At 45.5% G+C, this 24,615-nt stretch overlaps 1 protein-coding gene across 1 annotated transcript; it reads right to left on the minus strand.

The window, feature by feature from the left end:
* Positions 1–22,060: 22,060 nt before the first annotated feature.
* On the minus strand, positions 22,061–23,454 carry LOC127315885 (wall-associated receptor kinase 2). The gene is made up of 2 exons (XM_051346326.1): positions 22,482–23,454; positions 22,061–22,311 (listed from the first exon to the last, which is right to left on the minus strand). The coding sequence occupies exons 1-2, from the start codon at positions 23,377–23,379 to the stop codon at positions 22,061–22,063; spliced, it is 1,149 nt and encodes a 382-aa protein (XP_051202286.1). The 5' UTR covers positions 23,380–23,454.
* Between the last annotated feature and the right edge of the window lie 1,161 nt (positions 23,455–24,615).

Here is a 24,615-nt window from a genome sequence, read left to right on the forward strand (position 1 = left end):
TACGTGCTCTCGTGCCGCCGGCATCGGAAGCTGGCCATCAATTTGAGGGATATGGTGTAACGCACAACCGGACTCACGAGGCAGCCTTAACGAAGCTCGAGTATTACAAGGACCTCGAACTTCCCCATAACATCGATGTGATGCACACCGTAAAGAATGTCGCGAGTCCTTATTTCACACGTGCCTAAACATTCCCGGAAGTCAAAGGATAATGTCAAGGCTAGAGTCGATGTTGAGAAGCTCTGTGATAGGAAGAAATTACACATGCAACGTCCTACTGGCCGTCGAAAGAATTGGTTCAAGCCGCACGCCGACTTCTGCCTTGATTCCATCCAAAAGAAGGAGGCATTCAAGTGGCTAAAATACGTTGTGATGTTCCCCGATGGTTATTGTTCGAATATGAGCAAGGGAGTCAATCTTTCGACGGGAAAAGTCACCGGGCTCAAGAGTCACGACTATCATATATGGATTGAGCGGCTGATGCCGGTGATGCTTCGAGGGTATCTCCCCGAGAAAATATGGCGAGTGCTCGCGGAGTTGAGCCATTTCTTCCGCACGCTCCGTGCTAAGCAGATATGTCCTAAGGTTATTGAGAAGCTGCAAGTTCAAGTGCCGGAGTTTCTATGCAATTTGGAGATGATCTTTCCGCCAGGCTTCTTTACTCCGATGGCACATCTCATTGTGCACCTCGCAAACGAGGCACTATTGGGTGGCCCAAAGGTGCTTTCGGTGGCGCTTTGTATTGAGAGAGAGTTCAAGTATATTCGGAAGATAACTGGAAACAAAGCCAAGATTGAAGCATGCATAGCTGAGGCAACGTGCCTTCGGGAGATGGCAGATGCCGCAACAACGTACTATCCTCGATGAAGTTCCCACTCTGCATAACCCGGTCTCTCGTTACAATGTCGACGTGCCCATGAATGACCCCAAGCTTCAACTATTCCAATGTCCCGGTGGCAAGGCTGGTAAAGGACAAAAATATAGATTGGAGAGGGAAGAGAAGGATTGCATAATGCTCTATGTGCTTATGAACATGAAGGAAGTGGTGGGGGGACGACGACGAGGGCGGTCACGATTTCATTAGGTAACATTGTGTAATGCTTATTGTATCTAGTTTCGATCACCTACACTCAACTCGGTCTAATGCTTATTGTATCCTTTCAGCGAATTCACGGATGAACAAGCAGGCTTCCGCGCGATCCCACGGCGCGGAGTTGGAGACTCTACCGAAAGAGGGTGCTCCCGAAGTAAAAATAAACTTTGTGTCTTGGTTCATGAAAAAAGTAATGTCTAAGCTGTCCCTCTTACCTACCAATATGTGACTTGTCCCTGTTATTCCACGTAACTAATGCACACAACAAATTTGAACCGTGATTGTAGGGAGCTGATGCAAACGTTGAGATGACAGATGAGTTGAGATGTGTTTCCCAAGGTTGTAACCGTGACGTCATGAAGTATGAGAAGTATGACGTGAATGGGTTTCGATTCCATACAGAGACACACCAGAAGGGCCGGGCGAATCCAAAAACGATAAATACTGGTGTCTTCACTAAAGGATCCGATACCTTTGATTACTACGGGAGGTTAGAGAATGTATACGAGCTGACCTTCAATCGTACAAACAAACAACTCAATCTCGTTGTGTTCAAGTGTCATTGGTTCGACCCAAGAGGTGGACAGAGAATTACCAAGTCCATTAGGTTAGTTGAAGTTAAGCCTTCCACCACCTATACCGGAGCCGATGTCTATATTGTTGCTCACCAAGCCAAGCAAGTTTATTATTTGCCGTACCCATGCCAGAAAGCGGCCCTCAACGGCTGGGAAGTCGTGTTCCAGGTATCACCACATGGTAACCTACCGATTCCCTCCGAGGACGATTACAACAACATTGACCCTGTAACATACGAGGGAATTTTCTATCAAGAGGAAGAGGACTTCGGGCACTTTGAGTTAGAATGTGTTCTTGAAGAGGACCTCAGGAACGATGCAGAAACTCATGGTGAGTCAGTGGTGGATCTAAAGGACATAGATATGCTCGAGAAGTTACAAGTGGAAGATGATAGCGATGATGAGCCTCCACCCGTCTATCAAAATCCAACTTACTACTCAAAAGATAGTGATAGTGATAGTGGCAAGGAGAAACAAAATGAGATTGACGATGAGATTGATGACGGCTGGTGAGGGTCTTTTATGTGTTTATATTTCAACATGCTTCTTATTTGTTTAGTATCTTTATGCTTATTATTTATATATTTTTGAACATGCTTCTTAATTGTTTAGTGTCTTTATGCTTACTATTTATATATTTTTCAACATGCTTCTTAATTGTTTTCTCTTTCTCAATGCAGGTGATTGAACAATATGAGCGGCGGCAAGGAGGACTCGTCGAGCTTGCTTAAGAAGATGCAACAACGCAAGAACAATGTTAGAAGGAGTGAGAGGGAACCGCGTCGCAATCCGCGTTACGAGGACTTTGCGGTAGGAGGAGGAGGACGAGGACGAGGACGAGGACGGGGACGAGGTGGTGGAGCTGGAGGTGGCTTGGGAGGAGGTGGAGGTGGAGGTGGAGGTGGAGGTGGAGGTGGAGGTGGTCGGGGAGGACCGAACTTTGAGCCACCACCCTCGGCTCGTGCGACGTTGCTTCCGGGTTCTTTTTGGAGGGGACGTCTAGAGAGGAGGCGGAGACGGAGTCTAGAGCCGAGGAGGACTCTAGCCGCGGGTTTGAGACTCCGGAGGAGGATGGGCGGCCGAAGGCACTGAAGATTCGTGGGGAAGCGAGAGTCCCCGACGAGAGGAAGGAGCCTAAGACCCATGAGGCGAAGACCCTTATAATTCCTGCTGGCCCTGAGTAAGTGTACTAATTTGGCAATTTCGATTTTCATGTACTAATGTTTGATTTTCATGTGCTAATGTTTGATTTTCATGTGCAGCAATTGGATATTTCCTCCGGGGGTCAAGGGGCGCCTGCCTAGCAGCATGATTGGAGCTTTGCTTAGGAAGTTCTGGCCGGGCAAGTACTATCCCCTCGCATCGTCCCAGCTGGCGAGAAGAAGCTAGCCACTACTTGGACGGACTACGAGAGTGCCCCCGGCGTAGGCTTCCGACGGCCGCCGAGGCCGTGATGAGAAAGTTTTGGGTAAGACATATTTTCTCGAGCTTCGTTCATATTTGATGACCCCAATGTTCTAACTCATGAATCTCACAATTGTTTTTTGCATGATTGAAGTGTTTTTATCGTGTGGCGCCCGAGGTTGAGGAGGCGGCCGCGAACAGGACTTTGCGGGCGACTTGTGAGAGGTTGACACCGCAGGTGTGGTACAACCAAAGGATCACGTCCACGGGTCACTCGGGCAGAGAGAGGCGAGAGGGTCCATAAGCCGGACATTGTCGGTAAGAATGCTAAGGCCGAGTACGAGATGACGGTGGAGGACTACATGTCGGTGAGTAAAATGTCAATGAGATTCTACATTGCTACTAAGTTGCGATTGCATTAGATTGAGTTGAGTATTGCATTTTCAGGTTATCCCCGATTGCCGAGCCGCATGCCGAGGCATGGGAGGAGATGGTTAGGACGAGGTGGCTCAAGATGGACGAGGACTTTGCAGCCGTGGCGAGGCGGAACGCGGAGAACCGAGGCGACGGTGGCACACACTGTGGGGGAAACCTCAGCTACGAGCGCTACAAGGGGAAGACGGTATGTATACATTTTATTTTCCTTCAGGTTCAAAGTTGGTACTCACAACATTTCCTTTCGCGATGCAGAGGGCCGCGTTAGGACCCGAGGAGGAGATGTCGGACCTCGAGATATACAACAAGATGCGGCTTAAGAAGCCCGATCTCTCGCAGCCTCAGCCCTCGCTCCCTGAGTACTTCGGCACCTACGCCGAGGACGTCGAGAACTACTGCGAGATGGTGAGGCATCGTCACCCGGAGGTGGATGACCCAATGAGCGCGGAGGTCGACGAGGAGTCGTTGGTCCTGTCGTCCGGAGGGTTGCCGCATGGCCGTCTCGCCATGCTGAACATGGCCGTCAAGCATACCCTCACCACGACCTTCACGCGTCTCAAGGCGGGACTCACCAAGGACAGCCCCCCTCTCCCGCCTCGTCGCCGGGCTCGGCAACAACCCGCATACGACGTAAGTTTCCCTCATTTCCATCCTCTTTCCGACTTTTGTTCATACATTGCTAAGTGCTAACGAGACATGAATTTGTGAAATTGTAGCCTGACTTCGAGGCGGCCTACGTGGCCGCTCATCAAGAATATCAGGTGGCCTTCAACCAGCACCAGCAGCAGTTCATGGAGTACATGGCATATATACATGTAAGTTCCAACCTTTGTTTTCGCAAATGATGACAAGTCCCACTTTCCCCTAGTTTGATGCTTCATTTCTGCAAAGACTGACATGTAAACTATCTTGCAGGCGTCGTTTGTGGCCAATCAAACTGGACAGATAGCGGATTTAGGGCCGATGCCTCCCTTTCCGGGGCCGGCGCCAAACATGCCATCGAAGGAAAATTTCGCTGCGGAGTACTATGGGAGAATGATACGTCTCCGACGTATCGATAATTTCTTATGTTCCATGCCACATTATTGATGTTATCTACATGTTTTATGCACACTTTATGTCATATTCGTGCATTTTCTGGAACTAACCTATTAACAAGATGCCGAAGTGCCGCTGTCTGTTTTCACTGCTGTTTTTGGTTTCAGAAATCCTAGTAAGGAAATATTCTCGGAATTGGAAGAAATCAAAGCCCAGGGGCCTATTTTTCCACGAAGCTTCCAGAAGTCCGAAGGAGAGACGAAGAGGGGCCACGGAGGGGCCACACCATAGGGCGGCGCGGCCCCCCCCTTGGCCGCGCCGGCCTGTAGTGTGGGGCCCCCGTGCCGCCTCTTGACCTGCCCTTCCGCCTATAAAAAGTCTCCGTGACGAAAACCCCAGTACCGAGAGCCACGATACGGAAAACCTTCCAGAGACGCCGCCGCCGCCGATCCCATCTCGGGGGATCCAGGAGATCGCCTCTGGCACCCTGCCGGAGAGGGGAATCATCCCCCGGAGGACTCTACGCCGCCATGGTCGCCTCCGGTGTGATGTGTGAGTAGTCTACCCCTGGACTATGGGTCCATAGCAGTAGCTAGATGGTTGTCTTCTCCCCATTGTGCTATCATTGTCGGATCTTGTGAGCTGCCTAACATGATCAAGATCATCTATCTGTAATTCTATATGTTGCGTTTGTTGGGATCCGATGAATAGAGAATACTTGTTATGTTGATTATCAAAGTTATGCTTATGTGTTGTTTATGATCTTGCATGCTTTCCGTTACTAGTAGATGCTCTGGCCAAGTAGATGCTTGTAACTCCAAGAGGGAGTACTTATGCTCGATAGTGGGTTCATGCCTGCATTGACACCTGGGACAGTGACAGAAAGTTCTAAGGTTGTGTTGTGCTGTTGCCACTAGGGATAAAACATTAGTGCTATGTTCAAGGATGTAGTCACTAGTTACATTACGCGCCATACTTAATGCAATTGTCTGTTGTTAGCAACTTAATACTGGAGGGGGTTCGGATGATAACCTGAAGGTGGACTTTTTAGGCATAGATGCAGTTGGATGACGGTCTATGTACTTTGTCGTAATGCCCAATTAAATCTCACTATACTCATCATGATATGTATGTGCATGGTCATGCTCTCTTTATTTGTCAATTGCCCAACTGTAATTTGTTCACCCAACATGCTGTTCGTCTTATGGGAGAGACACCTCTAGTGAACTGTGGACCCCGGTCCAATTCTCTTTACTGAAATACAATCTACTGTAATACTGTTCTACTGTTTTCTGCAAACAATCATCTTCCACACAATACGGTTAACTCTTTGTTACAGCAAGCCGGTGAGATTGACAACCTCACTGTTTCGTTGGGGCAAAGTATCTTGGTTGTGTTGTGCAGGTTCCACGTTGGCGCTGGAATCCCTGGTGTTGCGCCGCACTACATCCCGCCGCCATCAACCTTCAACGTGCTTCTTGGCTCCTACTGGTTCGATAAACCTTGGTTTCTTACTGAGGGAAACTTGCTGCTGTACGCATCACACCTTCCACTTGGGGTTCCCAACGAGCGTGTGCTTTACGCGTCATCAAGCTAAATTTCTGGCGCCGTTGCCGGGGAGATCAAGACACGCTGCAAGGGGAGTCTCCACTTCTCAATCTCTTTACTTTGTTTTTGTCTTGCTTAGTTTTATTTACTACTTTGTTTGCTGCACTAAATCAAAATACAAAAAAATTAGTTGCTAGTTTTACTTTACTTGTTATCTTGTTTGCTATATCGAAAACACAAAAAAATTAGTTTACTTGCATTTACTTTATCTAGTTTGTTTTATTTACTGTTGCTAAAATGGCCAACGCTGAAAACACTAAGTTGTGTGACTTCACAACCACAAATAATAATGATTTCTTATGCACACCTATTGCTCCACCTGCTACTACAGCAGAATTCTTTGAAATTAAACCTGCTTTACTGAATCTTGTTATGCGAGAGCAATTTTCTGGTGTTAGTTCTGATGATGCTGCTGCCCATCTTAATAATTTTGTTGAACTATGTGAAATGCAAAAATATAAAGATGTAGATGGTGATATTATTAAACTAAAATTGTTCCCTTTCTCATTAAGAGGAAGAGCTAAAGATTGGTTGCTATCTCTGCCTAAGAATAGTATTGATTCATGGACTAAATGCAAGGATGCTTTTATTGGTAGATATTATCCCCCTGCTAAAATTATATCATTGAGGAGTAGCATAATGAATTTTAAACAATTAGATACTGAACATGTTGCTCAAGCTTGGGAAAGAATGAAATCTCTGGTTAAAAATTGCCCAACCCATGGACTGACTACTTGGATGATCATCCAAACCTTCTATGCAGGACTAAATTTTTCTTCACGGAATTTATTGGATTCAGCTGCTGGAGGTACCTTTATATCCATCACTCTTGGTGAAGCAACAAAGCTTCTTGATAATATGATGATCAACTACTCTGAATGGCACACGGAAAGAGCTCCACAAGGTAAGAAGGTAAATTCTGTCGAAGAAACCTCTTCCTTGAGTGATAAGATTGATGCTATTATGTCTATGCTTGTGAATGATAGGACTAATATTGATCCTAATAATGTTCCATTAGCTTCATTGGTTGCACAAGAAGAACATGTTGATGTAAACTTCATTAAAAATAATAATTTCAACAACAATGCTTACCTAACAATTCTAGTAACAACTATAGGCCATATCCTTATAATAATGGCAACGGCTATGGTAATTCTTATGGGAATTCTTACAACAATAATAGGAGTTCACCCCCTGGACTTGAAGCCACGCTTAAAGAATTTATTAGTACACAAACTGCTTTTAACAAATCTATTGAAGAAAAGCTTGGGAAAATTGATATACTTGCTTCTAAAGTCGATAGTCTTGCTGCTGATGTTGATCTTTTGAAATCAAAAGTTTTGCCTAATGAGAATCATCATAATAAAATTACTACTACAGCAAATGCCATTCAAGTTAGAATTAATGAGAATATAAGATTAATGGCTGAACTGCGTGCTAGGTGGGATAGAGAAGAAAATGAAAAACTAGCTAAAGAGAAGAATATAGCTAAAGTTTGGACTATTACCACCACTAGTAATGCTAATGCTACACATGTTGCTGCACCTCCTATTCATACTAATAAAAGAATTGGTGTTAGCAATGTTTCCACTTCGAATGCAAAGCGCGAAAAACTGCTCGAAATCGCTAAAGCTACTTTAAACCGCACTCGTGATAAAGCTGCTGAAATTTTTTCCAACATTGGGGATGATGATCCCATTGCTTTAGATTATAATGGTTTGAATTTTGATGATTGCCACATCTCTGAAGTTATAAATTTCTTGCAAAAACTTGCTAAAAGTCCTAATGCTAGTGCTATAAATTTGGCTTTCACGCATCATATTACAAATGCTCTCATAAAAGCTAGAGAAGAAAAACTAGAGCGTGAAGCCTCTATTCCTAAAAAGTTAGAGGATGGTTGGGAGCCCATCATTAAGATGAAGGTTAAAGATTTTGATTGTAATGCTTTATGTGATCTTGGTGCAAGTATTTCTGTTATGCCTAAGAAAATTTATAATATGCTTGACTTGCCACCGCTGAAAAATTGTTATTTGGATGTTAATCTTGCTGATCATTCTACAAAGAAACCTTTGGGTAAAGTTGATAATGTTCGCATTACCATTAACAATAACCTGGTTCCCGTTGATTTTGTTGTCTTGGATATTGAATACAATGCATCTTGTCCCATTATATTGGGAAGACCTTTTCTTCGAACTGTTGGTGCTATCATTGATATGAAGGAAGGTAATATAAAATATCAATTTCCTCTCAAGAAAGGTATGGAACACTTCCCTAGAAAGAGAATGAAGGTACCTTTTGATTCTATTATGAGAACAAATTATGATGTTGACACTTCGTCTCTCGAAAATACTTGATACACACTTTCTGCGCCTAGCTGAAAGGCGTTAAAGAAAAGCGCTTATGGGAGACAACCCATGTTTTTACCTACAGTACTTTGTTTTTATTTTGTGTCTTGGAAGTTGTTTACTACTGTAGCAACCTCTCCTTATCTTAGTTTTGTGTTTTGTTGTGCCAAGTTAAGCCGTTGATAGAAAAGTAAGTACTAGATTTGGATTACTGCACAGTTCCAGATTTCTTTGCTGTCACGAATCTGGGTCCACCTCCCTGTAGGTAACTCAGAAAATTAAGCCAATTTACGTGCATGATCCTCAGATATGTACGCAACTTTGATTCAATTTGAGCATTTTCGTTTGAGCAAGTCTGGTGCCATTTTAAAATTCGTCAATACGAACTGTTCTGTTTTGACAGATTCTGCCTTTTATTTCGCATTGCCTCTTTCGCTATGTTGGATGAATTTCTTTGATCCACTAATGTCCAGTAGCATTATGCAATGTCCAGAAGTGTTAAGAATGATTGTGTCACCTCTGAATATGTCAATTTATAATGTGCACTAACCCTCTAATGAGTTGTTTCGAGTTTGGTGTGGAGGAAGTTTTCAAGGATCAAGAGAGGAGTATGATGCAACATGATCAAGGAGAGTGAAAGCTCTAAGCTTGGGGATGCACCCGGTGGTTCACCCCTGCATATATCAAGAAGACTCAAGCGTCTAAGCTTGGGGATGCCCAAGGCATCCCCTTCTTCATCGACAACATTATCAGGTTCCTCCCCTGAAACTATATTTTTATTCCATCACATCTTATGTGCTTTTTCTTGGAGCGTCGGTTTGTTTTTGTTTTTGTTTTGTTTGAATAAAATGGATCCTAGCATTCACTTTATGGGAGAGAGACACGCTCCGCTGTAGCATATGGACAAGTATGTCCTTGGTTTCTACTCATAGTATTCATGGCGAAGTTTCTCCTTCGTTAAATTGTTATATGGTTGGAATTGGAAAATGATACATGTAGTAATTGCTATAAATGTCTTGGGTAATGTGATACTTGGCAATTGTTGTGCTTATGATTAAGCTCTTGCATCATATGCTTTGCACCCATTAATGAAGAAATACATAGAGCATGCTAAAATTTGGTTTGCATATTTGGTTTCTCTAAGGTCTAGATAATTTCTAGTATTGAGTTTGAACAACAAGGAAGACGGTGTAGAGTCTTATAATGTTTTCAATATGTCTTTTATGTGAGTTTTGCTGCACCGGTTCATCCTTGTGTTTGTTTCAAATAAGCCTTGCTAGCCTAAACCTTGTATCGAGAGGGAATACTTCTCATGCATCCAAAATACTTGAGCCAACCACTATGCCATTTGTGTCCACCATACCTACCTATACTACATGGTATTTTCCGCCATTCCAAAGTAAATTGCTTGAGTGCTACCTTTAAAATTCCATCATTCACCTATGCAATATATAGCTCATGGGACAAATAGCTTAAAAACTATTGTGGTATTGAATATGTAATTATGCACTTTATCTCTTATTAAGTTGCTTGTTGTGCGATAACCATGTTTACTGGGGACGCCATCAACTGTTCATTGTTGAATTTCTTGTGAGTTGCTATGCATGTTTGTCTTGTCTGAAGTAAGGGCGATCTACACTGAGTTGAATGATTTGAGCATGCATATTGTGAGAGAAGAACATTGGGCCGCTAACCGAAGCCATGTTCCATGGTGGAAGTTTCAGTTTTGGACAAACATCCTCAAATCTCTAATGAGAAAAGAATTAATTGTTGTTGAATGCTTAAAGCATTAAAAGAGGAGTCCATTATCTGTTGTCTATGTTGTCCCGGTATGGATGTCTAAGTTGAGAATAATCAAAAGCGAGAAATCCAAATGCGAGCTTTCTCCTTAGACCTTTGTACAGGCGGCATAGAGGTACCCCTTTGTGATACTTGGTTAAAGCATATGTATTGCGGTGATAATCCAGGTAGTCCAAGCTAATTAGGACAAGGTGCGGGCACTATTAGTACACTATGCATGAGGCTTGCAACTTATAAGATATAATTTACATGATGCATATGCTTTATTACTACCGTTGACAAAATTGTTTCATGTTTTCAAAATCAAAGCTCTAGCACAAATATAGCAATCGATGCTTTTCCTCTATGAAGACCATTCTTTTACTTTCAATATTGAGTCAGTTCACCTATTTCTCTCCACCTCAAGAAGCAAACACTTGTGTGAACTATGCATTGATTCCTACATACTTGCTTATTGCACTTATTATATTACTCTATGTTGACAATATCCATGAGATATATATGTTACAAGTTGAAAGCAACCGCTGAAACTTAATCTTCTTTTGTGTTGCTTCAATATCTCTACTTTGAATTATTGCTTTATGAGTTAACTCTTATGCAAGACTTATTGATGCTTGTCTTGAAGTGCTATTCATGAAAAGTCTTTGCTATATGATTCACTTGTTTACTCATGTCATATACATTATTTCGATCGCTGCATTCACTACATATGCTTTACAAATAGTATGATCAAGATTATGATGGCATGTCACTCCAGAAATTATCTGTGTTATCGTTTTACCTGCTCGGGACGAGCAGAACTAAGCTTGGGGATGCTGATACGTCTCCGACGTATCGATAATTTCTTATGTTCCATGCCACATTATTGATGTTATCTACATGTTTTATGCACACTTTATGTCATATTCGTGCATTTTCTGGAACTAACCTATTAACAAGATGCCGAAGTGCCGATTCTGTTTTCTGCTGTTTTTGGTTTCAGAAATCCTAGTAAGGAAATATTCTCGAATTGGACGAAATCAAAGCCCGGGGCCTATTTTTCCACGAAGCTTCCAGAAGTCCGAAGGAGAGACGAAGAGGGGCCACGGAGGGGCCACACCATAGGCGGCGCGGCCCCCCTTGGCCGCGCCGGCCTGTAGTGTGGGGCCCCGTGCCGCTTTTGACCTGCCCTTCCGCCTATAAAAAGTCTCCGTGACGAAAACCCCGCATCGAGAGCCACGATACGGAAAACCTTCCAGAGACGCCGCCGCCGCCGATCCCATCTCGGGGGATCCAGGAGATCGCCTCCGGCACCACACGGAGAGGGGAATCATCCCCCGGAGGACTCTACGCCGCCATGGTCGCCTCCGGTGTGATGTGTGAGTAGTCTACCCCTGGACTATGGGTCCATAGCAGTAGCTAGATGGTTGTCTTCTCCCCATTGTGCTATCATTGTCGGATCTTGTGAGCTGCCTAACATGATCAAGATCATCTATCTGTAATTCTATATGTTGCATTTGTTGGGATCCGATGAATAGAGAATACTTGTTATGTTGATTATCAAAGTTATGCTTATGTGTTGTTTATGATCTTGCATGCTTTCCGTTACTAGTAGATGCTCTGGCCAAGTAGATGCTTGTAACTCCAAGAGGGAGTACTTATGCTCGATAGTGGGTTCATGCCTCGCATTGACACCGGGACAAGTGATGTAAAGTTCTAAGGTTGTGTTGTGCTGTTGCCACTAGGGATAAAACATTAGTGCTATGTTCAAGGATGTAGTCACTAGTTACATTACGCGCCATACTTAATGTAATTGTCTGTTGTTAGCAACTTAATACTGGAGGGGGTTCGGATGATAACCTGAAGGTGGACTTTTTAGGCATAGATGCAGTTGGATGACGGTCTATGTACTTTGTCGTAATGCCCAATTAAATCTCACTATACTCATCATGATATGTATGTGCATGGTCATGCTCTCTTTATTTGTCAATTGCCCAACTGTAATTTGTTCACCCAACATGCTGTTCGTCTTATGGGAGAGACACCTCTAGTGAACTGTGGAACCCGGTCCAATTCTCTTTACTGAAATACAATCCCATGCACATACGTTTCTACGTTTTCTGCAAACAATCATCTTCCACACAATACGGTTAACTCTTTGTTACAGCAAGCCGGTGAGATTGACAACCTCACTGTTTCGTTGGGGCAAAGTATCTTGGTTGTGTTGTGCAGGTTCCACGTTGGCGCCGGAATCCCTGGTGTTGCGCCGCACTACATCCCGCCGCCATCAACCTTCAACGTGCTTCTTGGCTCCTACTGGTTCGATAAACCTTGGTTTCTTACTGAGGGAAACTTGCTGCTGTACGCATCACACCTTCCACTTGGGGTTCCCAACGAGCGTGTGCTTTACGCGTCATCAGAGAACAACGGTAAGTTCTTCGCCAAACCGAATACTACGGCTTTCCTTTGCCTCGCAAATTGCTAACATCTCGGGAACATGTGTGTAGGGAACGGGATGTTCCGGAAACCAGGGTGGTGGGAGGGACATGACACCGGTTCATCATGGTGGTCCTTCTCCCGGTGCTACACCCGGTACTTCTCCCGGTACTTCTCCCGGTCCTTCTCCCGGTGGTTCTTCCGCAGCTTCTACCGGAAGGAATCGGCCCGGGCCGGTGTCTATCGGCGACGAGCTCCTCTAGTAGTCCCATGTATCTTATGCACACTATGGCACCATGTATGCACACTATGGCACCACCATGTATGCACATTATGGCACTATGTATCCACTATGACACTATGTATGCACTTCATGTTATGTGTATTTGCACTTCATGCGAAGTTCCTGTGAATTTTATGTGAATTTTATGTGCTTTTATTATCTGCCAAATCTGGAAAACAGCAAAAAAACCAAAAAAAATGACCAAATGGTCCAAGCTACGCCGACGGCTTCCCCCTCGGGGTAGCGTCGACATGGACCAAATGGTCTCATGTACGCCGACGGGGTTCCGCTCGGCGTAGCGTGCGCCAGCGCTCGCCAGGGCCTGCCGCGTGGCAGCGTACGCCGACGGCCTCACTCTCGGCGTAGCATGCGCCACGGCTCGCCAGAGCCCGCCGCGTGGCAGCGTACCCCGACGGCTGCACCCTCGGCGTAGCGTGCGCCACGGTTCGCCGAGCCCGCCGCGTGGCAGCGTACCCCGACGGCTGCACCCTCGGCGTAGCGTGCGCCACGGCTCGCCAGGGCCCGCCGCGTGGCGGAGTACGCCGACGGCCGCACCCTCGGCGTAGCGGTAACGACCGTCAGATCGACGTCGCCCGTTAGCTTGCTACGCCGAGGGCTAGTACGCCGACGGGTGGTCCTCGCCCTCGGCCTTCGCCGTCTACGCCGACGGTCTCCTCTACGCCGACGGCCAGCTGGGCTATCCCGAGGCTGACCTTGCCCGAGGAGCTATGCCGAGGGTCCCCGTCGGCGTACCATACGCCGAGGGCGAGGCGGTGGTACGCCGAGGGCCGCCGGCCGTCGGCACCTCGTGCGATTCCTGTAGTGGGTAGCTCTCGTTGGTGTCATTCACAGGCGGGCACATCATACCGAAATACGAACCCTCGCCATATGTCGACTTACTGTTGCATATCTTATTGTGGATGTGTCCAGCTATGTATGGAGGTCGAGACGATCGGCTCTATGGTCGGCGCTCCACGGCCGGGTCAACCAGCACCTAATAGTCCAGGACCGAGTAGACCGTCGTGGCCGCTGAGTGCTCGGCATTCATCTGAGGTGTTGCGGCAGCAAAACATCCAAGGTCGAGAGGTGAAGGAGTAATAGTTGTGGGTTTTAGGTTGAAGCAAAATCCATGACGCCAACGAATCCCCCAACGCCTCTACTCCACCCTTGGTAATCACAGTCGTCCAGGCTCTGACCCAGGCCATGTCCTTCTCCACCAGCACTGAGCTTATCGTGATCGCCCGGCCTCGCAGCACCAAGGCCATGTCGTGGACGTCGGCGCGAAGACGTCCGGGATCAAGCCTGTAAACGTGATGTCCATGGTGATGAACGAACTTGCAGAACCCTGCCGCGATGAAGGGCTTGCCGTCGGAGCTCGCATATCCAATAGCTAGGTACGCTCGATTTCGATCATAAATTTGAATCAAGTTGTTTCATGGCTCCCGTATTTTAAGGCTCGGTTCGGGATATTGGAGTTTGGATCGTTCTCAGTCATCATCTTAGAAATTGAGTACAACACGGGAAGGGAGAAGTCGGAAGTATTTCCCAACGTGAAAGCTGCATCGTACGCGTAGATGGACTTGTTTCTTGACTGGCCGCGTCCGTACCCAATACAGCGATTGTAAAAGGCAACCCACGCGACGTGTACGAGACAGGACGGAAGATTTTTCTCAGCCAACGTACACGAACGGACGAAACCCACGGACGAAACCAGCGGGACCAAACCAGCGGGACCAAACCACGGAAACGCTTTTGCTTTTATTATTAGGTATAGATAGACTAGCAAAAGTACCCGTGCGTTACACCGGGAAAACAAATACTAAAACACTATAGCTGTGCTAAAACAACTTGTCACAAGATAAATTTCCTCTTTTTCACGTAGACTACAAAAAAATATTTTTTTGTGAAACTTGACGAACACACATATCTTATGGAGATGTACATGTAAATATTTTTATCAAAAAAATTTAACACTTGGAAATATGTTTTTATGGTAGAGGGATCATACGCACCTGAAAGCCGAATTGAGTTTCTGAGAAAGCATGTGCAATACCACATACCGATAAGATGGTGGACATTGGTATTAAATTTTGTTAATAGATTAGTTCAACAGAATTTCCAATTACTACACATATGTCACTCGCCGAACGTATGTGCAATACCGCATACCGATAAGATGGTGGACATCGTTCTTAAATTTTGTTAATAGATTAGTTCAACAGAATTTCCAATTAGTACACACATATGCCACTCGCCGAACGTATGTGCAATACCGCATACCGATAAGATGGTGCATACCGATATGAGAAGTGAAATCATCTTCAAAACAAACGCAGGTGCAGCTGAGCCTGAGCATGTCGCTGGCGACGGGAGCAACTGCTGCACCGATACTGGTTTGTGCCACTTGTTTCCTCCTTATTCCCGTTGTTTCTTCTTGTATACAGTGGCACGTTCTGAGTTGGAGAACTATGTAGATTGCGTGCGGGAGCAACGAGGCTATCGCCGCTCAATTATGTAGATTTCTCCGCCTGTGTATTCTGCTAGTCGGCCCCTCCTCGTGCGGGACCTAACCTTGTTCCTCGAGAGCGGAAACAGGAGGACTACCCTGGAAGAGCTGCGCAGCCACAGGGGCGTCAACAGCTCGTCATAGTCCATCCCAATCGCCACCCGCAGAAGAGTCGCCACAGAGCTGAGCCAGTGCGATGGTGGCCGTGGCCTGCTCCATCTACATCCTCGCCGCCACCGTCGATGTCTCTCGCCCTGCACCCGCTTCCAGAGCCAAGGACGATGCGTTGCTCATCTAGTATTCTTCTCCAGCTCGTGGCGGTAGCACTCGAGGTCCAGGACCCAGATATAGTCAAACAATCCTGAACCAGGGGGCATCGTTTATTGCAAAGCACCACCACAGTCTTCTCAGTGCCGAGCGACACGCCGACACCTCGGCTTGGCTTCCATCCGTTGACGAGTTGCCCGGCAAATCAGACTCCATCGGGAGCCCCGACACCACCACAGTACCACACCCGTGTGCCGATCACGCATCCATCTCCATCCACGTCCCCGCCAACACGCCCGCCTCACGCTGCTAGGCCTCCTTCTGGTCAAGCTCTCAACCCGCGCCGTCGCTCGTACGGCTCGTCGCCTCGAGGTGGATGAGTATGTCAACGCCCTCGGCTGGACGGCGTCCTGTGACTGCCCCAGATGCTACTCGGAAATCTCCAAGAAAAAAAAAACTTCCGGCAGATCGAGTTCCTTCAAGAGGACCCAGATTGAGCCGTGGCTCTTTGATGTCCACTTATGTGGACAACTCCAACACTGCACGCTCATCCAGATGTGCAACGGCGGGCAGAGGTGATGAAGTAGACTTAGTGCAAAGAAGAGAAATACCAATCCATAGTTCCAGATATCATTGTAGTAAGGATGGCGGAAACCACCAGGTTTACCCGACGACGCCATCAGGTCTTTGCCGCTGGTCATCAAGTCGCGTGGTGCCGGCACTGCGACGACCGCCATCTCTCAGTAATCCCATTGCCGGCGTAGGTTCGAATTGGATGCGACCAGGAGGGTTCTGAGAAGGCGACAAGCGACGGTACCGTGTGAAAACCTAGGGCAGAGCACCTAGTTTTAAGGCCTGCCCAGGCCAGGCCGTGTTCAGATAGGAGACAACTCAGTATAGGAATAGGAATCACAGTTGAACACTTTGGATCGAAGGGAAAGGAAGGACTAAACTTTGACGCAGCAAACCACACGGGCGGACGAAAATTTGACGTAAAACTTTGACGCACCAAACCACACGGGCGGACGAAAATTTGATGTAACGGACGAAATTTTGATGGACGAAACCACGGAAACACTTCTCCCTTTATTATTAGGTATAGATAGATAGGGATATTATGGTAACTTCGCAGGCAACCGCCCCACCTCGCACGACCGCATGAGGAGCTCCCCGATCTGCCTGGCCGCTCCCCAACCTCTGCACCTTCCTCACGACGGCGACAATTCCTTTGCAGCCACTGTCGAACCCCTGCCGCCGATACCTTGCGGCGACTGCTTCGGAGCTTGCTGATCCCCTCTTTCCCTTCCCTTCTGCGGCTCTCCTCACCCGCGTGCGCGGCCCCGTGGACGGCGACGGCGGCGGGTTCGTCGGTGCTGTCTCGGCGGCTCTGCGGGAACAGAGTTGTCACCATTGGAGGCGCGCATCGGTGTCGGGAATCGGAGCGCAGCCGCCGCTCTCGGTCGCCGGACGGTCACTTCTACACCGCGCCCGCCTCCGCCGCTCATCTTCTGGTATGATTAATGCCGCTGATTCTAATTTTCATCAAAAAAAATTGTTCGCCCTGTAGTACCCGTATACACTAGTCTGTTGTATCCATGTTCCTCTATAGTGCCAGAGCCCTAAACAAATTATTACTAATATCCATATGTATCAAGCAGATCTTCTGAGTACTCTACTTAAAACTCCATTGCCAAATCCCGGCTAATTGCATCTGGGATAAATGAATCCAATTTTTTGGCAAACAATATTGCTTCACACTTTATATGGAAGCACTCTAGTTTTTCCTGCAAAACCTACAAAGAGCAGTGTCATCAGTAATTTGATGCAAGATAGTTTTCAGAGGACATGCAATGTAAGATTACTAAGAATGAAACTTATAAAATCCTACAAGGATCTTGATCATTCAACAAGAATTTTTGAAATAATTTTGTAGAATGTTGGTGTTGAGATGTCTTAACGTCAAATATTGCTGCAGAACTCGGAAGGAGATCCAAGCTGATGCAGCTTGTGTTGATTTGAGGATTCGGTGCCCTTACTTTTATGAGCTAGGATACAAGATTATTCCTTTCTAGGTTCTGAATGACTTAAATTCTTGATTTTCTGTATGGTCTTTGTTAAAAATAGGACAGACACTCCATTGCCACGTTAAAATTTGACAACCCTTAGACATGCAACTATTGCTCTGTTTAACCTAGTAATTTCCGTAATCATGTTGGTACCATTACCACAATGCATTATTCTTTCTGTATTTATTTGTGTTATTTAAATGCTTCTCCATGAACAAGATTACTTCATTAGTATATTAACTTAAAACTAAATGATCTGTTGTAAGTTTGATTTGCAGCTCCATTGCTAAAAGTTAACAAGTACAAATGTCATACATATGACTTGGTGACCTTGTTATTCTTGTTATTACATGTATTGCAGTGTACAGCCCTTAATCTAGCTGCTTTCTGAACTTCAAAGATAGGAAACAAATATTTGGGCTGATTTGTGTTAACTCATTTCTGTTTTCAGTAAATACAAATTGTTCTCTAATTGCTTATTTGACATGATAAAACTTTTGATTGTTAATTTGTGTGTGATATGCAGGAAGACATGGGTGATGAGTCTACGGATGAGTACTTGGACATCGTCAAAAAGACGTTTGCTAGTGAGGATGATGGATTTGAGTTCTATAACAGTTATACTCTTGAGAAATGTTTTAGTGTGAGGAAAAGCCATGTTGGGTTGGACGAAGGCAACCAGGAGATCATGTGATCTGCAAAATGTGTTGATACCAGTTGCCTTTTATTACATGACCATGTGATTTGCAAGGCTTGCCTGGAGGACTGCCCCAGAGCACTGTCATGCTACAGTTTCAGTTTGCACATGCACGGAGTGTGTTACAATGAATATGTTTTCATTTAACACCATTCCGCTGTAGAGTGAAAAGGCCATGAGGATGGCTACGGCTTTGAAGCTCCAAAGTCTACCGTAGATAGAATGGGAGAGACAGCCTATCACTGCACTGATCCACCAAGGCTAGGGATATCTAATGGGATGGAGTGTAGTATGTATCTGTGTTCCCCAACTGAACAGATGCACGTATATCTCCAAACTGAAAAATATGTTCAGCTACTTAGTACTCCTAATAGCCTAGTTAGCTTTGTGTAATCTCCTTGTTGATTGTATGATTGAAGTGTAGAGCTCAGAAGTAAACTGAACCATGCTGATTGATAGAAGATAATTGGCTTTTGCATAGTGATTCCGGATATTAGTTGTACTGTTAGGCAACAACACTAAACTGAGATTCAAGCCACTTATCAAGTCAAGCGTTAGTAGCCAATATTTCAACCGATGTCCAACTCCAGGTTCTGTAGGGATGCTTGTAACTATACTAACACCTTCCTCTAAAGGTGATGTCAACAATATCACTACTTTCAGTGATCTAAGTTAGTGTTGGTTGACTGAACCAGATCACCTACCGATCTTTGAAAAAAATACATTAATCACCCAGCCTGAAGTTCAGAACCGTGTAGTGCTTGTCTGTACATAAATGATTTGTTTGCTTGCTTACCTGCTTATATTTAAAGGCCATTTCTGCTGTGTACTTCTGCAAAACTGGACCATGCTAGTTCCAGGAACCAACGGATAGTATGCACCTGACCTTTGACCAACTCGGTAGGCCATGTTTAACTAGTTGCTTTAGGAGCCAAATCTGACTACTAAACAGAACTTGCTCTTACAAGTAAACTGCTAACTCAGGACCCTCAGAATTGTTTTAATCACATAAATAAGAGTAGCGATCACTGTGTATGGTAAACTGAACAAAGAGGAAACCATAGATGAGCGGCTGGACTACGACTTTTTAAACAAGAGTAGAAACTACGCGCTTGTGTGCTCATCGGCGTTGCTAAAGTTCAATGCTCCGTCTGTGGTGATGGCCCAACTTCCTCCATGTTCCAATCGCCCCTATCGGTGGCATCCCGCCATTAATCCTGTCCAAAGCATAAAAGAGTAATATGATCAACATTAATGTAGAGAAAACATTGTAAAATATGTAGAAAAATCGCAGCGTAAGCTACCTCTCCACCCATGCGACCATAATCATACCTATTAGCTGAGGGTGGACCTGTGGACACTTACTGATAATGTACAAATCACATTTCTTTGTTTCCCTTTAAGAGCTTGAATCATAGAAGCAGACGAGGGTGGCTTGGTACAAACACCAGGACCCATCAACATTAGCAAGTGTTAAAAATTATGCTGTACAAACATCCCACAACATGAGGATGGGTAAGTATTGCATTATAAATTATTCCCCACCTAGAAAAGATTCATGAACTTTAACTTTACATTTCAGCTATTTTTGTGGGTCATACACCTTGAAATACATGTTGTATTGGGACGGGAAAAGATTATAGATGAGCCAAACACTTATTTCATTCCCCACCCTCGTACTCCCTCTGTCCCATGGAACATGACTGAGACTTGTGAAAATTTGGATGTATCTAGCTACTATTTAGTGTCTAGATGAATCTGAATTTAAATCTCCGACATGTTTCATGACACGGAGGAAGTACTTACCATGCATGCATCATTGTGCTAACATATGCATTGCCTACAATTTGTTTTAGTTGTTGTTTTCTCATATAGTAATGCTACATATGCAAAAATGCATGAATATGCCGATAATTCGAAATTGCAACTGGAAATATATCATGCCAACACCAAATTTTATTATCAGTTTGTGTATCTATCCAATATGCGCACTCACTGTCAAACTTGAAGTGGCCGGTTAGTTGCAGACCATGTTTCCAAATAACATGGACATAGTCAGGCAACACATATAGTTCAAACTCAATAGTCAAAGAGGATTTGTGAAACGTATATTAAGTGCATCGCTCCCTTCCCTGACATGAAGTGTAGGTCTGTTCGTATTGCAGTCATTCAGTATTGATTAAAGCATACCTGAACAAAAGCATTTAAGTAGTTAAGTTGATCAAAGTCGTACAAGTAATACAATGTCGTGACAACTGAACTCAACTGAAGCAGGCAACATTGCGTACCTACTGTATTAAACCTGAAGAATCAAGGGATTCAACCAAGTCCCTAAACCTTAAAACAACTGGATATTGACCTCCAACGGGAGGAAGAACGGACACCGCAGGGGCAGGAACATTACCTTGCCGGACGCAAGGACGACATGACCCCTCATGATCTCAGACAAGATGGGAAGAGGAGCTGCTCAGGCACCAAGGCCTCCATCGTCCCCATCCGCTCCTCTAGCTGTGACGGATGCCACCAGCCGGTGCTGCTGCCTCCTCTGCCGACCTCACCTCAGAGCCGACATCAGTCCGTGGAATGCCCAAGGCAGGCGGAGCGGGCGGGGCAGCGAAGACCCTGAAGGAGGAGGAAGTGGGTCAGTGCCATCTCAGGCGAGCTGTGGCAGCTTCGGAGGGGGCTCCGATGGGGGCTGGGTTAAGGGTGACCTCGCCGCGGTGACCCTTAAAGGCGCCGACGCTTGAAGAAGGGAAGCTTCCTGCCCCCGGATCGCCTCTCCATGGTCGCGGCGGCGGATGGTTCACTCGTCGCCAACGATTCGAAGGAATCGATTCAGTCTCGACTGCTTGTGATAGAGAGGGTCAAACTCGGGAAAGAGCTAGACAGGTGGGACCATAAAATTAAAATGACCTATGTGCCCTTTTTAAAAATAAAATAAATTAGTACTTTCCAGTACTTTTCACTACTTATTTTCTAGTACTTCTCAGTACTACTATCTTTTCCACCGTTAGATTAACTAGGTTGGACGGTTCCTAAAATATCCAACCATGATAAAACTTGTAATTCTTATGATACAAGATTTAGAACTAAACATTTCTACCACCAACTATGGGTTTGCGCTATGCAATTAGATTTAGTAAGCAGTTTCAAGCTGTGTAGCATTGTCCTAAGTAAATCACTTACTTTAGCCAATTTTATAGGTTTGGGGTCACAGACTTTTATCAATTATATTTGGTTGCTAACAGTGCTCTTGTCGCTGTGATGTTATATTATCTTGATCAATGCACATATGACATTCCTGACCAAGCTAGTTTCCTTCATAAAAAAATCAACTTATTTGAACTTACAAAGATAATTACAATGATTTTTTTGGGACAGAGCGGATACATTTTATGGATGTTAGCATAGTAACGGCAGAACATATTCAAGAACTAATAAAAATGGCCTATGTAAGTGTTTTCATATATAAGCAAGTTTCTTGAAAAACAGCTTTGCAAGTCTCGTTGTGAAGTTGACGCCAACATATTAAAACGGCATAGATTTAAGATTACTGAATGTCATCTGTATATATGGAGTTATGATGATACGAATACATAAGGTAATTAGTGATGTGCAGTGACTGTTACCTTGAGAGGAATTCTTGTTCTTGATGCACCCCCCTTCCATGGAGGGATTCCCATAGGTCCCATCGGGGCATTGGCAGCGAAACGCTCCAGGCGTATTTATGCAGGTTCCGTAGCATGAGTGGAGTTCCCAATGAGCACATTCATCAACGTCTAATAAAACAACAATGAAGAACTGTAAACAAGACTAGTAGAGCAGTCACAAGTATGGCCTGTAAAACTAAACCTAATTCGAGGCACAAAGATGTCATCAGTTCAATCTAATTTGCATTTTAATTTTGTAAGCCAAGTTAATAAAACCAGGTTAATTCAGCTTTGTATACCTCGGCATCCACTCATGACGTAAGGGTTGCCTTGATAGCCAGCAGAGCAGCCACATCGGTGCCCACTGTAAGCAAAGCTTGTATAGTTCTGACATGAGCTGCTGCTGCTGCGACACCCGGATGCAGGTGTGGCAGGCAGCTTATTGCTACATGTTGAGTTGCTGATTACCCAGTCCAGCAAGACTGGTAGAGTAGGTACAGTCTCAAAGATGAGGCGCGTGACATTGTAGGATCCCTCCTCAGCTATGTACACTGAAGAATCAGCATCAAATTCAGAAACATTGCCAGGCGGCTGGACCTGGATGCTGTAGGAGGTGTAACCTTTCGGGATGGCAGCACTACAGCAGCCAGTGCCGGAGCACTCTTTGTTCAAGGGGAACTGATAAGGCTGGCCTTTTCCCGGGGCCGGTGGGCAGTAGGTGGAACAGGCGTTAACGGTGCTGTTGTCCTCGGCAAGGAGGAGGACCTGGACGTTGCTGCATGACAGCACAAGGAACTTGTTCTTCTCTGGTGAGACAAAGAAGGGGCCGCCCCTTCTGAGCCCACCCCATGTGTGGTACTTGCTTGTGCTGTTGACACTGCTTGGTGCTCCTGCTCCAGGTAAGAGCGCGACGCTACTGCTGTTGACGCGTACCGTGCCGCCGGGAATGGAGATCTCGAGCACCTCAACGGTGCCATCGCCGAGGAACAGCTTGGGCGGCCGGTACGAGTGATCGCAGGTGAGGTTGAAGCCGTCATGGTAGCAGCCGGCCTCGATCCCGAATGGGTAGGAGATGCTGATGCCTCCGCAGCGGGCGCTGCAGTTAGCTGCTGCTGCCGCGCCAAACGTTTGCAGCAGCAACGCTGCAACTACAGCCACCGTGAACACAACTCCCCTACTACTGGCTAACCTCTCCATGAAGGCAACCTCAAGAAGATGCTAGGCCAGTCTATGGATTTTCTTGTTATCTCCATTGTCCAGGCAAGTCAAGCACTACTTGGCTACTACTTTCTTTAGCAGGAACATGGTCAGCACTGACCCTATTCCCATGCGTTCTACGTACCAGCGAACACCCGATTAAGTGATTATAATAACACCACATGTAGTATTACAAAATTGAGCCCATGATTATGACACGACTAGTGGCAGAGGCTAAATTAGGTGGATGTTTGCAGGATTTCCACACGCAGTGGTCATAAAACATTTGACCACTACTGATTGGGCTATGATTTGAGTTTCCAGAGGGGTGGTAGGTCTGGTCTTGTGGTAAAGAGGAATACGAGTAGGAACTGTGACTTCTGCTCTTTGGTTGGAAAATGTCATGAAACTTGTTCATATGCACCCAACTCCAAATTTAAAAAAAAAACAACTTCTACAAATCTGGATACAAATCGGAGAAATGGGAGCAAAAACAACAAACTGAACCTTCGCTGATCCGATGGAGGCGGCCAGATCTCTCCGCCGACTAGCTCGCCCATCAGAGCTAGGCGACGCCGCTTCGGCGTCCGCATCAGCCAAGAAGCGGCCGGAGTTTGCATTCCTGCGTAGGGCAGCGGAGCCCACGGAGAGGCCTTAGGAGCCATCGGTGCTCTCCGCTCCAGCCTCCAGCGCCGTCGCACGCGCGCTCTTCTCGGTGGTTCTTGTCCGCCGAGCGCCGGCGTGCTGTCCTCACGTGCAACACACGTGTGTGATGATGCTACGCCGATGACGGCTCATTACGTCACGCCAACCCGTTAGCCAAACGAACGCGAACTTTACGCTTTCAGCGTCACATCTGGTTTAGTAGGGATATCGAACGATGAATTTTCGCTACTATTAGAAAGTCGAGGACGAATGAGATTTTTTCTGAGCAATTCAATTGGTGGGAAAGTTTTTAACATTTTAGTGAGTGTATTACTTTTTTGTTACACAATGTTAATATTGTACAATATTAGATATTGTTCTGGGAGCATGATATTGCCTAGCCACTTATTCTCTCAGAATATAATCATCGATCCATCTCTAATAGAAAAAGAAGATCCATATGGAAAGAAGAAATTCCTTGTCGCCATATGTCCAACCTAAAAATGTGAGTCACCGGGTTTTCAAGAAACGTGAGACAACGCATGTGGACCAACATACTTACTCCTAAAAAGTGTTTGTCGAATCTCTTCC

Source organism: Lolium perenne, chromosome 7 (genome assembly GCF_019359855.2).
Source record: "Lolium perenne isolate Kyuss_39 chromosome 7, Kyuss_2.0, whole genome shotgun sequence".
NCBI lineage: Eukaryota > Viridiplantae > Streptophyta > Magnoliopsida > Poales > Poaceae > Lolium > Lolium perenne.